Source organism: Cnephaeus nilssonii (assembly GCF_951640355.1).
Source record: "Cnephaeus nilssonii genome assembly, chromosome: 16".
NCBI lineage: Eukaryota > Metazoa > Chordata > Mammalia > Chiroptera > Vespertilionidae > Cnephaeus > Cnephaeus nilssonii.
The window spans coordinates 9,186,876-9,202,405 of record NC_137087.1 but is presented as its reverse complement, the minus strand read 5'-3'; the positions used below and the strand labels follow the sequence as shown (position 1 = coordinate 9,202,405).

Genomic DNA, 15,530 nt, shown 5'->3' with positions numbered 1-15,530 from the left:
GGATGCTGAAGGTGGCATCTCGAAGAGGGAGAGGTGACGGTGCTGGGAGGCTTCCTGGTCTGGACAGAGGCTAGAGTCACCCTGGGACAGATGGCAGTGCACTGTGCCTGTCTCTCCTGCGCTGTGAGCGCGGGCCTGTGTCTTGGGCTGCCTCCCTCTGGCCACACATGGCAAGAATCAGGCTTCCCACCCCACGCAGGCCAGGCCAGGCGGCAGAGGCAGCGGCACCACCTTATTCCCCCATCCTCTCACTTAGTCTTCCGTCCTCCGATCCTGGTGTCCCCAGCTGGGCTCACAGACCGGAAAATGCAGCAAGAGCTGCAGACCAGCAGTGGACGGTGGCTTCACCATGCCTCTGTGGTCCCACCTGCGGTCCGGGTGCTGGGGGAGGGGGCAGAGAGAGGCAGCAGGCGCTGGACCCTCTGGCGGGAGGAGCACAGGGCTGCCCGCCCCCAGCTCAACCGCCTGCCCTCTCAGGTCCTCCTTCCTCTCCCCTCTTCTCTAATTATCTCCTCCTGAAAGCTCCGTGTCCCTCCCTCCTCACTGCACACCCCTCCCCTTCCCACTCTGGGACCTGAAGTTTCTTGGAACTATTAGGACGGCGGTTCCCCGCTGGCCTCCATCCCCACCTGGGGCTAAGTGGCACTCGCCCAGTGACCTGCCAGGGCCAGGCCCTCTGGGAGTATCTGCAAGTCACACCACCTGAAGGGGGGAGCACAGGCAAGCAACCCCTACTTGGGAGTCTTCTTGCTTAGCTCACCATCATTTCCAGAGATCCCAGTGGTGCAAGAGGTTCTGGGAGCCAGGACCCTGCCAGCCAGGCCTTGCACCTGCCCCAGGTGGCCCCGCGTCTGTCTGCCCTCCAGCTCAGGTGGTTGGATCCCAGAACCTGGGGGACCCACTTCCGGCAGCTCTGCTGCCCCCCCTCCCCTGCATCCTCCATCCACAGGGAGGGGAGGGCCCAACCTCAACAACCCCCAACAACTGAGGGGTCCAAGCAGGAAGCTCCCGCTGGGGGCTGTCCTTCCCCCTCCAAGTTCTTCCTAACTTTGAGCTGAAATGTGTCCCCCTAAGCTCCAGAAAGCCCTGGCTACTCAGGGTCTGGCTGCAAGCATGAGCTGGGGGCCCAGCAGGCTGGGAGGAAGGCCTGGGCACCCCGTGAGCGGGAGCCAGCACCCTCCTCTGCGCCGCCAGCACCTACTTCACAGGTGGCAGTGAGCAAGGCATGAGGCCACCGTGCTCAGGGCATGCTTAGGACCTGCGGGTTTGGGCAACACCAGAACCATGGGACACTGATGGGCACTTGTCCTCAAGGTTACCTACTGCTTTCTTAGACAGAGATTATGGGGGCGGTGCTGCTGCTCTCCCTGGTCCCTGGGCCCCTCTTGCCACCCATGCCCAGCACAGCCCCTGTGCCCCCACCCCCACCCCACAGACAACGAAAACATGGGGAGAAGCTGCCTCCGGCTTCCAGCAGGCAGCTCATGGCCTTTGTACTGCCCTGTCCTGGCACGTGGGGCCCAGAGCAGCCCTGGCCTGGAACGGGTGGGGAGTGGCAGAGGTGACCCGCCTCTGACAGGCCTCTTCAGTTCTCACCCTCCTCCCACTCACCCCTTTGGACTTTCCACCAGGGAAGTCCTTGGGAGGACACGCTGGCCCCATCCCTGCAGCTCCCACCTCGGCATCCTTCCAGCCCAGTGGGCACTGGGGCCAGAGGGCGGCGGGGGACGTTTTCGTATAAGCCAAGCTTCAAGAGCTCACATTCACAGGTGCCATGAGGGTGGCCAGGCTCACCCTCCCGTGCCCTCTGGGCTGTAAGCCAGACTCCAGTGGGGAGGCCGCTGCCATGGGAACCGGAGCAGGCAGCACCTCCTCTGCAGAGCCGGCCCGGGGACGGGGACAGAGGCTGGTCAGTAAGGCTTTGTTGCAGATGCGTGATTCATATTTTTCCTCTGAATTCCTCCCCATTCCCAGATACTATCTGCATTGACTGAAGGCATCTCGCCCTCTCCTCTTCGCACTCCTAAATACAAATTCTGCCGAGTCTGGGTTTTCGTCTTCTTTTTCCTCCTCCTTTTCTCCTTTTTTGTCCACTCAGCTTCTTATGCGGCTGCCCAGGGGACAAAATGTCATTGTCCACAATAACCATCCCATTATTGAGATGGAGCGGCGAGGAGGAGAGGGAGGGTTTCAGAGAATCCCTGCCCTTTCCCGTGAGCCACTGGCTTCCCACTCAGGTTTGGGGGGGGCGGGTTTAAGGCGGCGGCGGGGGAGGCCTGGGGCTTCCTCTCCCCCTTCACCTCTGGCCTCTTTCCCTCTTGAGCCAATGCCATCAGTTTCCAAGGGAGCCCCCCAGTGGGTGGGTGACTCCGGTGCCTGGAGGCTGAGCGGGGCGCAGGCTAGGACGAGCGCGTGTGCGAACGGAGGAAATCTTAGGAGCCAGGCCTGTCACTTCTGCTGTCCCTCCAGGTGCCTCTGAGGCGGAGGTAGGGCCGGTGCAGACCCCACCTCAATGGAAAGTGCTCCTCTTGGACCCCTTCCAGGCGGGGGGGGGGGGGGGGTACCCGCGTAAGACTCCTGCCAAGCAGGTGCTCCCGCCGGGGAAAGGAGGAGGACCCAGGTTCCGGGAGGAGCAGCTCAGCAGCTCCCCTTCCCAAGCAGCATGGCCCTGAGCGAGCAAGACAGTGAAGTGCTGTCAGAGCTGAGGGTCCTGGAGGACAGGGAGGCGGGACCTCTGGATGAACAGGTGGGGGGCAGGCCTCCACCCCCCAAGCCTACCTGGGGTGCTGGGATACAAAAAGAAAGAACACGGTTCTTTTATTTTTAAATGACATCCAATTAGGCTGATACGTTAAACACAATACTTTTCCTTAAAAAACAAACAAAAATCCACTTCCTTCACTTGAATTTCATCCTCCTGTCCCTGGGACCTCACTGTGCTTCAGGAGCAGAGGTCTCTGTGCCACCCGAGGGGTGGAGGGAGGGGACACCCAGCTCCCCGCTGGGCCCGGAGCCCAAGGCCTGGTCCAGAGGCCAGAGTCTCTCAGAAACAGGACCAGGAACCTGTCCTGACCCTCCAACAAAACCCCTCCCACCCTGCGCCACTCCCTGTGCACCGGCAACTTCCCTGCTCCATGCCCTGTGTCCCCTGGCCCTGGAGGCTTACAGCCAGGCGGCTGGAACCTGCTCAGCCCCCAGAAGTCCCACCAGCACAGCCACCTCCAGCCCCACCCCCCAGGGCAGCGCACTTCCCCACACATCACAGTCCCATCTTTCTTGTTTCAGGAAGGACCCCTCAGGGCCCCTCAGAACCAGGCCCAAAGGGCTGAAGCCATCCACCTCGGTTTTAAAGCTCCAAAGCCGGGCAGCTGGGGTCTGAACCCTGGTGAGTGTGACCATCACGATCTGATCCGAACCCAGGACCATCTGCGCAGACTCAGGAGAACGACGGGGAGAAGCAGGTGAAGGCCCGTGGGGGCTGCCAGGGCCCCTGCAAGATGGCTGAGGCCTGGCCAGGGTCAGAGGGCCCGCCGTGCAGTGCCCCTGGGGGGCCCTTCCTGAAACAGCCCAGCTCTCTCACTGCCAATGAGTGACATTCACAGAGGACTGCCCACCTACTGGCCACCCTGCACATCCCCACAGCGCCCTCCAAGGCGCTGCTGCCTACAGAGTAGGGGCAGCCCTGGAGGCCAGGACAGCCTGAGGCCACACGGAGGCTGTGCCCAGGAAATGGGCCCGGTGCCCAGCACCACGCAGGGAGCTCCTCCTCATGGGCCAGACAGGAGCCAGGACAACCAGAACTTTCTACGCTTCCTGACACTGGTAGACACCCAAGGAGACACTGGTGGGAAGGAATGGAAATACTGCAGTGCATCCTCTCAAGGGGGGTTGAGGGGGTGGAACCATGAAGAGACAAATGCAGGAAACACCACGCCCTACACACAGGATGGCACGTCCTGCATCAGAGGGCCCATCGCAGCGTTTACACATCACAGCGCCAGTGAAGCCCGGCAGGGTCCCAGACAGAAGCCTACAGGGCAGCGTGATACGGACACGCCGCTGAGCGTCAATAAGCAAACGGTGACTCAAAAGTGCTCACCCACTTCACAAAATCTTCCCTAAATCCTGTTTGGGTGCAAAACAATCAAACTCCAATTACAGACACATCAGAAAAATAACCCTTGTAACTCCTTATGCAATTTGATATGGCTAAAGCTGTACCCGGAGAAAAATTCATAGAATTCAGTAGATCTTAAAGAAACACGAACAAAGAAAACAAATGAATTAAACTCTTGATTCAAGAAGTTGAAAAGAGTTTCTAAACAAAACAGACATCAGCAAACTGGAGGAAGGAATTACTAAGAGATAAATTAGTGGATTTAATGAAAGAGAGTAGAACTTGCTGATTACACTCAGGAACTGATTTTCTTTGAAAACACACATTAAAAAATCAACCTCTGGCAATTCTAATCAACAAAACGATGGAAGAAAGGAAGGAGAATGGCAGTGAGGGAAGGGAGGTGGGAGGGAGCTGGGAGGGAGAGAAAACGCAAAAATATAGCTACTGGGAATGAAGATATGGAGAAGAAACTTAAAACAAATACACTATGCAGATCTGTGCTAAAAGACTGAAAGCAGTTTGAACTGGGATATTATCTAGAAAATACAAGTAACCAAAATACACTAAAAATGTTTAGAGCGCGGAAAGACCAATAACCATAGTACAAATTAAGTAAGCTGACAGCCAACTAAACCTCAGAGAAAAGTAAAAGCAAGCCATAGCTGATACAGTTTCTAAAATGAATTACTTCAGGCCTTGGAGAGTACAATGATTTTATATTATATTTAAACTAGCTCAACTACACGATTCATGTTGAAAACCTTTCCTGTTCATTGTATGACGCTAACATAACTATGATTTATAAACGTGACAAATATGCCCCCTAATAGAAAATTACACGGGCCCTGAGGAAAGCCTAGGAAGAAATATAGTCAATAATCCTGCGAGAGCTATGCCTGGTGCAGGGGGAGCCATATCGAGGGGAACCCTATGTAAAGTATGTGATTGTCTAACCACTAAGCGGTTCACCCAGAACCAATACATAACAATAAAAAAGGAAAGCACATATGAATTTCTACCTATTAATATAGATGAAAAATACCCTGAGCATCAAATCAGTGGGACGCACCTGAGCACTTTCAAGCACAGTCGAGCCTGACCCCTGGGATTCCGTCCAGGAACACGGGATGATTTCGCTCAGAAGAGCTAATACGTCAACACGTTAACAAGCCCACGGAGACAGAACTGTGACGGTTTTGCTGAGTACAGGAAAGCTTTTGATGAAACCGAATATGAATATCCATTCTTGGTGTACACACTTGGCGATTAATGTATGAATGGAGCATACTGTTCATGAAGAAGAATATTTACTTGAAATTTAAGGCCAAATTCAGACTTAACCGTAGGACATTCGAGGCCCTCTCATTAAAATAAAAGCAAGCCAAGGCAACTGTCATTATTTAATGTTGCTTTGCACCTTTTAGGAAACACAGAAAATAAATAAAAAATACGTTAGAAATGGAGAGGTAGAATGTATCTTATGTGCTGTAATGGGATTAATTTCTTGGGTTTTCCAGGAATCCCAACTGAAAATCTGTTCCAGCAGATGAGAGTTCAATTATCAATTACCTAATACAATATTTAAAAATAAATAGCTTCCCTACCTGTCTCCCTGGGCACAGGGGTCCCCATCCCCAGAGACATTCCCACTGAGTCCACGGGGAGCAGAAACTGTAATGCTCACTCCAGTGGCCGTGAGGGAGGGGCATGTGTGAGCAGGTGCCTGCATGTTGCTGGCCCTGGGTCGCCCTGGCTCTGTGGGTCTCTCAGCCATTGGCCAGGGACACGTCTCCCCACTGGGCCTGCTCTGTCACCCAGAGCTGCCACCCGGCCTGTAGCCCTCCTTCCTGGCCCCTGACACGGCACCATTCCGCCCTCTATGCGGGGCCTACAGGTTTCCAGCCTCCTTTAGGAACTTGCTCTCCGTCTCCTAAGGACGATGCTCCTAGCCCGGTGCCCCAAGGGCAAGCAGGCTCTGGGGTCAGCCAGTCCCAGAAAGCATGTGGGCTCCCCCTGCTCCCCGTGCTGCTGCAAGCTCTGACCCCTGACCTCCTGGCTGACCTCAGGCAAGCTGGGGCCCCTGGACGCCTTAGTTTCCCTGTGTGTAAAACAAGGAGGCAGAAACAGGCCACGCGCTGTTTCCTGACTACGGGCTTGTTCTTTCCTTTCTTCCCTCACTTACTCGGTGACCAAACATCCATGAGGCCCTGCTGACCTGTGCCTCACACTTGGAAATAGAACCCAGGGACCTCAGGGTCTGCCAGGGGAGACAAATGTAACACCACAGTGCAGTGTGAGCAACTTGGGATTAGGGGTCTTTGCTGGGTGCTGAGGAGGAACAAGGGCGGGAGAACTGACGCTAAAAAGAGAAAGCAGGAAGGGCTGCCTGGAGGAGGTGATTATTTATTTGTTTATTTTTAGGAGGTGACTTTTTAGATTGGCTTCTAAGGATGACCAGGAGTTTTCCAGTGGGTTAAGCGAAGGAAAAGCAGGGCAACATCACAGGTCTCCGGGCTGACACCCCAGTCCCGACAGACCTTGCTCTCCTCTGGTCACTCCCAGCAGCTACCCTGAAGGGTGAAGTCCAAGGAGCCCAGAGATGTGGAGGGTGCAGGCACCTTCCCCAGGTGCCCCAGCTCCATCCTGCGCCCAAGTCAAACCCTGCCCATCCCAAAGCCAATTCATGGTTCTCTCCCCAAAGGGGCCCCCCAGGCTGCTCAGCCCTGGAAGACTGGTCCCTGGCTTGATGGTATGTGGCCTGCAGGTGGTGCTGTCCCCTGATTCCCACACCTCAGCCAGCCCCAAGGCACACAGCAGCCCAGTCATACCAGAGGAGCCAGCGGCTCCCTCAGCTCACCTTCCCTCTCCAGGTGAGGCTCACTGAAGGGCCTCCCCGTCTCCTTGCAGGAAGCCCAGCAGGATGGGAGTGGGGTGCTTGGACAGGCCGGGCCCAGGGCCAGGCTGTCCTTAGGCAGCAGGTACAGGTGTAGGCAGTGTGGCCAGGAAGTGGCAGGGAGCCCACAGGGCGGAGCAAGCTCAGGCTCCAAATTAGCACTCCTGGCCCTGGGTCCCCATGGCTCTGTGGGTCTCTCAGCCATTGGCCAGGGACACGGTCTCCCCAGTGGGCCTGCTCTGTCACCCAGGGCTGCCACCCGGCCTGTAGGCCTCCTTCCTGGCCCATGACACGGCACCAAACATGGGACTCTCCCGGGGCTGGTCACCTGGCTGGAGGGTGGGTGGTCTTGCCCATGTTGCCTCCAGGACCCTCCACCCTGCACGTCACACACAGAAGCCCTACCTGGGGCTCCAGAAACAACCTGGATGCCTGCTCCCCAACTCTGTCCACTGCCTCCCACCTACCCCCCTGCTCCACCTGCATCCTTTCTCCCCTCTGCGGAGGGCCATGCTCTCCTTCCAGCGGTGGCGCCTTCTCTCCACCCGCAGCACCGCACCCCTGCAATCAGTGAGGCCTGTGCCTCGCCTCCTCTCCTCCACTGCTGCCTCCCTGCCTGGCGCCCTGAGCCCCTGCACCTGCGCTGGCCCCAGTGTCCTCGCCTGCTCTGCTCCTGACACCGCCTCCCGTCCGACCCCTGGACACACAGGTGGCTTCCTCTTCAAAGCCCCGCCTGGTCTCTTCCGGCCGCGCCCCTCTCTCCCACTGCCGCACATCAGGTCTCCCCTGGGTCAGGTCTCCATGCACAGGAGCACACGCCGAGGCCGTCCTTGTCCACCCTCCCCAAGGTGCAAACAGCTCCCCGCACTGGCCAGGACTCTGCGCACCACGTTGTCGGGCCCTGGGAGCCAGGCTGAGCAGGATTGTCATCGCTGGTCCCAGAGAGGCCCTCCTCTGCCTGCCAGCGCCGAGCGCAGGGGGTTGGAACAGAGGGCGCACCTGGTCACACTGCGGTGCGTCTGACAGGCAGGGCCTCCGTCAACAGCCGTGGACAGGCAACACTCATGCTCGGGACTCACCTCAGGGCAGGGTCTTGGCCTCCCGCCAGCAGAGAGGAAGCTGCCCCGCACCCGGCGCTCCACTCTCCTGAAACCCACAGGCATCTGTGGCCCCCGAATCCTGCCCCACACAGGCCTCTCCTCTCTCCCCCACACACCCCTTATATAAACACGCAGAAGTTTCACATGCTCTCACTCTCGCCCACGTGCCTCTTCATCACAGACCTCCCCTCCCTGCACCTCCTCCAGGGCTAGCAGGCGGCTCCGGACCCCTGGAGTCTAAGGCAGGACCCAGGGAAATCTTGGTTTCCACCAGCCTGACTGTGCCGGTCCCCGGGCAGCCATCCTGTTTGCACCTGCTCCCAGGACTGCTGTCTCCTGCCTCCCTGGCCCTGTTCACCCACAGGAGTCCCTGCCAGGCTTGCCGGTGCCCTCAGCCACAGCCCATCAGGAAGGGCAGGCAGCCGGGCCATCCCACCGTCCTGAGCCCCGGGCGCCGCCCACCTGGCAGCAGGTGCCCCTGGAGATGACGCATAAGTGGTAGGGGGGGGGGGGCTGTCTCTGGGCCGGACTGGAGGTGTTCGGGAGGGGACGGTCGGGTCGCACTCCCTCCCGGTGACAGAACCCCTTCCCCAGGTGTGCGGCGCAGAAACGGCTCACGCCGGGTCCTGCTGCAATCGGGGTCTCCCTGGCGCTTCCCCGCGGCGCCGCCTCCAGGACCCGCCACCTGCCGGTCACGCACCGCAGCCCTACCTGGGACTCCAGAAACATCCTGGCTGCCTGCGCCCCGCCGGTCCACTCCCACCCTCCGCCCTGCTCCTCCCTCCTGCTCGCGGCCTCCGCGGGGCGGGGCGGGGTCAGGCGTGGGCGGGGGCGGGGGTTCCGCGGGGACCAGCCGGGCCAGAGCCGGGAAACGCGGGGCGGGAAAGGCGAAGCCGGGCCGGGAAGCGGGCGGGGGCCGGGGCGGGAGCGGGCCGGGGCGGGGTTGGGACGGGGCCGGCGGCGTGGAGGGCCGCGGGGGCGGCGCCGGGATGGGGCGGGCGAGCGAAATGCACGGGGCGAGCGGGGGCGCCAGCGTCCGGCGGCGGCGGGTCGGTGCTGGGCGTGCCCGGCTGTGGCCCCGCCAGGGCGCTGTGGGCCCGGCTCCGCGCGGGACGGGACGGGAGCGGTCGTGGGGGTGAGACCCCGCTCGCAGAGAGCCCTACACCCCATTTCCTTTCTCGAGCATCTCCCCTCTCCCTGCCTCACCTGGCCTCGCCTTCTCAGAGCTCGGAGGTGCTGCACCAGCGCTCGGCTTGGATGCGTCCCCTGACGGGGCGCTCACTCCGCACCGCTCCGGCCTGGGGCGTCACGCGGAACTCTGCCCTCCCATTTCCTTGGCGAACACGGGGACACCAGCTGCTTTGGTGGGAGGGCCGATCTGAGACACGCGTGGGGCGGCGCTGGCACATGACACTGAGGCGCATTCCACCCCCAGGAGCCCCAGCGCTCCGGAGGAATCCTGTCAGGTGACAGGTCCCCCTGCACCTTGCTCCTGCCCCCCACCCAGGCGCGCAGAGTTTGTAGGAAAAAGACGGACCGGCCGAAGAGCGCCCTCTCTGGGAGATGGGGAGCCGGGAGCCCAGAGGCTGGTGGGAGAGGAAGCCGGAGAGAGATTCCGGGGACCCATCACTAAGAGGAGCAGGGGATGCCCAGAGAGGAGCTGGTCAAGCCCCTGGGAGCTCAGGAGCAGGCCCTGGGGCGGGGAGCGAGGTGGGGACCCCTGTCCGTGTCCAGGTGGTTCCCAGGATGCCCACCTTTGCCCGGAGCTGTAGGAGACAGCTCTCTCCTCCCGGCGACCCCTTCTTGTTTGCCGGCCGCCTCACCAGTCACGAGATTAAGTTTTGGTAACACAAATTAAAAAATAATTGACAGCTGATTCCCAGTTCCTCCATGGCTGTGGGCCCCGGATAAGGCCGGTTTCTGGACCTCGCCCTCTGTCCCCATGCAATGGAGAAGGGGGCAGCCTCACTCCCCAGTTATTTGCCTCGAGGAATGAGGGGCCGTGCTGGGTCCACGGGCTGGCCTGCCCCAAGGGGGTGAGGAGGTCCGAGCAGCTGTCCTTCTCTTTTTTAAAAAAAAAATATATATATATATATATATTTTATTGATTTTTTACAGAGAGGAAGAGAGAGGGATAGAGAGTTAGAAACATCGATGAGAGAGAAACATCGATCAGCTGCCTCTTGCACAGCCCCTACTGGGGATGTGCCCGCAACCAAGGTACATGCCCTTGACCGGAATCGAACCTGGGACCCTTGAGTCTGCAGACCGATGCTCTATCCACTGAGCCAAACCAGTTTCGGGAGCTGTTCTTCTCTTGAGCTCTGTCCCAGCCCCCACTTTCCCTGCGAGGCCTGGAACTCCGCTCTCACTGCTTCAGCGCCTGCAGTCCTAACCATGGGTGGGCAGTGGGGGCAGAGAGAGGGCACCAGGCAGAAATGGCCACGGCTGCCCTGACCGAGTGGCTCAGTTGGTTGGAGCATCATCCTGTACACCAAACAGGTTGTGGGTTTGATCCCCAGTTGGGGCACAGATAGGAGGCAACCGATCGATGTTTCTCTCTCACATCAATCTTTCTCTTTCTTTCCCCCTTCCCCTCTCTCCCTCAAATCAATAAAAAACACATTCTCGGGTGAGGATTAAATAATAATAAATGGCCAGGGCTGCAGGCTGCTAGCACATCAGCCCCCTACACTTCCGCACGCCCTGCTCCCCTCTGCCTCTGCTGCTCATGTCAGGCCAGCTGGAGGGTGCAAAGCTCCAGTGGCCTCTGCAAGGGACTTGTGGCACCATCAGGCCAGCCGGGGCATTTGGGTCCTGGACCTGCACGGATGGCTACAGAGCACCAAAGCGGGTGGGCCTGGGTCTTGCCCTGGAGACGCCTGCCGGCCACCTGTCCCCGCCGTCCTCAGCCCTGCCCCACAGCCTTGCGGGACATCTGGTCCCTACGGTGTCCACAGTATTGTCTCAGGGAGTCCATGTGAGCAGGTAAAAGCCCTGCTGCCACCTGCACCCCGAGAAAGCCCTCCCCTCTGCCTTTCTGGTACACAGCCAGAGGAGGCGGCCAAGCTGGCGGGCAGCCGCAGGTGCCTTCCTGTACGTCACCGAGTGGTTTCCCAGGTGCGCTCACCCCCAGAACTCGCCTGCTTCCCCCAAGGCTTCCCCGGGAGGAAGGAGGACCCTCTGCCCACTGTCTCTGCCAGGAGCATCCTCGCAGACACGATGGCCCTCTCCTTCGCTCACAGGGGTGCGCCTGGACTGCATCTACACCCTTCCTGGCGCCCAAGGCGGCGGGGCCAGGAGTGCCAGTGCTCCCCCTGCTGGCCGTTCCCCTGCTTGAAGCTGTGCGAGGGGCTGGGCGCAGGGAGCAGGGTCCTGCAGGGAGGGCTGTGGGCTCACACAGGACCCCATTACCTTAGCTAGTCTCCTCTAGGGAGAGTCCGAGCTCCATGAGGCAGGGCCTTCGTTTTGTTCACTGCTGTGCCCCAGTGACTGACATGTTTGCACACGGGGCCGTGACACCTATGTGTTGAATAAATGTGTGTGTGTGTGTGTGTGTGTGTGTGTGTGCAGATGTAGAAATACTTGCATATATCTAGTACAGGCCTTATATCCACAATATAAAGAACTCAAACAAATCAAAAGTCAGAAGACCTGAGTGTTTAAAAATGGGCAAAAGACTTGAGAATATATGTCAAAAAAAGGATATGCAAGAAGATAAACATAAGAAAAAATATTCAAGTTCATTAGTTATGGGGAAGGGAAATTAAAACCACAGTGTGACACTGCCATACACCCAGCAGAGTGGCTAAAATGAAAAGGCAGAAAATGCCAAGTGCTGACAAGGGTGTGGCCCCATGGGAACGCCCAGCCACTGGTGGGGGTGTGACCTGGGGCAGCCGCAGGGAAGAGGGTCCCACAGTGCGTGTGGAAGCTGGGCATGTGCAGGCCCAGAATTCCCTCCTGGGTGGAGACCCACCAGAAACGCTTATTCACGCACACAGCAGCCACATCCCGAGCCGGAGCGCAGCACTCTCACGGCGGCCCTGACAGCAGGCCTGGGTGTCTGCTCAGGGCGCGTCCACAGCGCTGAGGATGCAGAGACAGCCTCCGCAAGGACTCCTCACCCCATCATGTGGACACAAGAAACCGCACACACATCCGTCAGGCTCCCGCACGGCCAGGTCAGAGGGCGGGGTGGGGCTGCGGGGCTGGATGCCCGTGACCCACGTGCTCACCCCGGAAAATCACTGAGCTGCGCACTGAAGACTCGTGCACTTCTCTGCATGTCTGTTACACTTCAGAACAATTATGTTTTGAAAATAGTTGAGAGAGAAAACAAACAAACAAGAGCTGGTGTGCCGGACCCGGCCGGCAAAGCTGTCTGCGCCCTTCCCGGTCTGTGGGGCCCGCCTCGGAGCAGTGACTCAGGGAAGGAGCATCGGGGGCACTGGGCCTTGGCCTCTCTCTCCTCAGGCCCCAAAGACCAAGGCCAAGGCCCTCTGGGGAAGAGGCTGCTCCCGCCTTCACAAAGGTGCAGCCGTAGGTCTGGGTTCTGGCCGATGGAAGGTGGCTCTGGCAGGGCGACGGGCCTGGCAGGCAGAGGAAGTGGGAAGCTGGGTGCCCCACCGGGGGTGCGGACAGGATCAGACAAAGACCCTACGAGACGAAAACCTCCGGGGCTTGGGTTTCGGGATGGGGGCTGCCAAGGGGCGGCCGGGCTGGCAGCAGCACGGATGCAAGTTTGTACTGTGCCCCTGGGACCACGCAGGGGCAGCACTGAGGGCGAGCGCTAACTACCACCCGCCTCACCCCCCGGAGAGCCGGGCAGGCAGAGCTTGGGTTCCAACCCTGAGTGTGAGGGATGGACCGGCAGTGCCAGCCGGGCTGCCTGCGGCCCCGCTCCAGCCCTTTCCACGCCCGCCCCACGTCTCACAGGGGCCACGCTCCGGCTCCTGCTCACGAAGAAATGAACTCATTTCTCACAGCAGAACTTCCTTTGCACAGCACCCCCTTATTGGGCCTGCTCTGGAGTGAGGCTGCGGAAGCCCAGACTAGCCTCCCTGGCAAGTGCCAGCAGCTCCCAAGGTCCGACTCCCCCAGACGGGGCCTGCACGGCCCACCTGCTGGCTGCACCCCAAACGTCCCATTCCTCTGGCCCTGAGGCTGGCCCGGCGAAGGTCCGCCTGACATTGAGGGGCCTGGTTCCGGTTCTGTGATCGGCACAGTTCGGAGCACATCCCTTTTGCCAAGGGGTATGGCCTCCAGGCTTACAAGCCCTGCTGCGGGCAGCTGCCCCCGGAGCGGGCCCAGGAAGTCAGGCTGAAGGGAGACTTCTGGCTCCTGGGGGTCCCAGGGCTGAGGGCAGAGACCCGGAGGCTGGGCCCTCCAGCAGGCACCTCCCTGGGGCTGGGCGGTCCTCTGGGTTGGGGACAGCAGGGCGCTCAGTCCAAGAGAGCGTGTGCTTGTGTCTGTCGCGGTGAGGAAGGGCGTGCCTCTAGCCTGTGATGTCACCCGCGTCCGTGAGCCTCAGTCCCCACCCAAACACGGCACTCAGGACGTGCTTTCTCACAGACGGTGCTAAGGCCGCACGCTGGGTGGGTGCTGCTTCCCAGGCAGAGGGGTGTGCGGTGTCCCCGGAGGGCTACGCAGGCTGAGGGCGGGAGGCAGGGCATGGAGGTGGCACCTGACCGCCCGGAGAGAGACAGGGTGTCTGATGAACACCAACCAACCAGGGAGCACCTGGGGAAGGCGCAAGGGCAGGGAGAGCGGCCTTCGGTCCAGCACGCCCCTCTCTCCGTTGTCGGGGACAGAGGCTGAGGTCCAGGAGGGTGCCTTGTCCCCGGGCCCACAGCCACGAGGACCTGGGATCTGGCTGTCACGTCCAAAGGGCGGAGGAAGGCTGAGGCAGGAGGGCCAGACCACTGTGCTTGCGCTCCCCCATGGGGGTCACCCGGCCCAGCCTGCTTTTACCTTCGCCCCCGCCCCATCGTGTTGGCCCTGTGACGAGCGCTGGCAGGGTGCCCTGTGGCGGGACCGCTATCTGGGTTTGCACCAGCCCACAAGCCGACACTGTGGACGCACCCCCACACCTCCCAGGGGAGGAGACGGCCCAGAGCTCCGGCAAGGCGGCGCAAACGGGATGGCCCTGCCCGGCTGCAGGGGAGCGGCCTCTAGGGTCAGCGCTGAGCACTGGGCTCCCCGGCTTCTCGGAGCCTCAGCCGAGCCGGGCGGGAGGGGCTTCTCTTCCCGCAGCGCCTTGGTGGGAACCAGAAAAGGGCCCCCTTCGCCCGGGCGGGGCGTGCTTTGCAGGCAGAAGTCAGTGGCTCCCAGGCCACTCGCCCCACGACCCGGCACCCTCGCATTGCACGCGGCAGCCGTGTTCTAGAGCAACCGCTGGGCAGAGCGTTTCTCAGCGGTGTGTGACCACAGAGCGCTCTCTCTCGAGTGTTCCAGGAGACCCTGCAGGGTTGAGGAAGGGCCTCCTAATGTGCCCCCCACCCCTGCGGGCCGGCCACACGGGTCCGTCTGCCAGCCCATGCCGTGGCCCTGAGTGTCCGAAGCACGAGCCCTGCCTCATGTTTGTCCCCCTCTCCCCGAGCCCAGCCTCGCGGGGGAGGCCCGGCCAGGCAGGAAGCTGGAGCGAGGCTGCCTGGCTTCCAGGTGCTACAGACACAAGCCCGCCACCTCTCCCCAGTCACTGGGCGGCGGGACCTCCAGGGCACAGGTGTGCTCCGCTGGGATCTATGTTAAGCACCACAGGGTTCGGACCGTCCTCTCGCACGGGCTCCCAGGGATCTGAGCGCGCACGCCAGCCTCCTGCAGACAGAGGCCCTCCAGGAGCCGCTCTGCCAGCTCTGCGAGCCGGGTCCACCCAGGACTCAGCCGCACTGTGGGCTGCCAGACTCAGGGAGCGTGGGGCCGGGAGACCAAATCCCCAGAACTAGCTAAGGCCACGCCGGCCTGGGCCTCAGAGGGCGCGTGGGGGCTCGGATGTTCGGGAAGACAGTGTGAGGACTTGGATTGGAACGCAGGGCCAGGACTGAGGGCCAGCCTGTGCAAAGGCACGGGGGGACAGTGAGAAGCCATTCGGGGAGAGGACATAGGGTCAGGGGTCAGGCCCAAGGCAGAGGACCTAGTGAGGCTCCGGCCATCTGCGGGGCCTCCGGGATGGCACTGCGGTGGGGAGGTCAGGAGGAGGCTGCCGGTCACCCTGCAGGCAGAGGCCAGGGCCGGTGACCTCCCTGAGATGAAGGGGTCCTGATGTGTACCAGGCACCCACAAAGGGCCCAACCAAAGTGACCATGGGGCAGAGAAGGCTGGGACCCTTCCCCACCACAGCTCCCAACACCCACACCCTCACCCAGCAAAGGACGGACTGCCCGGGAGCCGGCGGCACACAGTGGGGCCAGGGCCA

At 60.6% G+C, this 15,530-nt stretch overlaps 1 protein-coding gene across 5 annotated transcripts in view; it reads right to left on the bottom strand.

Moving 5' to 3' along the window:
* Nucleotides 1-15,530, bottom strand: part of RASGEF1A (RasGEF domain family member 1A) — a 74,465-nt gene that overhangs the window by 20,689 nt on the left and 38,246 nt on the right. For 2 of the 5 annotated variants that reach the window (XM_079793434.1, XM_079793439.1), the window contains exon 1: nucleotides 8,825-8,979. The exons of 1 other annotated variant lie outside the window; for it this stretch is intronic. Coding sequence is in view for 1 of the 4 variants with exons in the window: in XM_079793439.1 (XP_079649565.1) it covers nucleotides 8,825-8,842 (18 nt within the window). In the remaining 3 variants the exon portion in view is untranslated. Of the gene's footprint in view, nucleotides 1-5,189; nucleotides 5,749-8,824; nucleotides 8,980-9,319; nucleotides 9,504-15,530 lie in introns of those variants that run through there. 2 more of the 5 variants (XM_079793441.1, XM_079793431.1) reach the window with 2 other exon arrangements.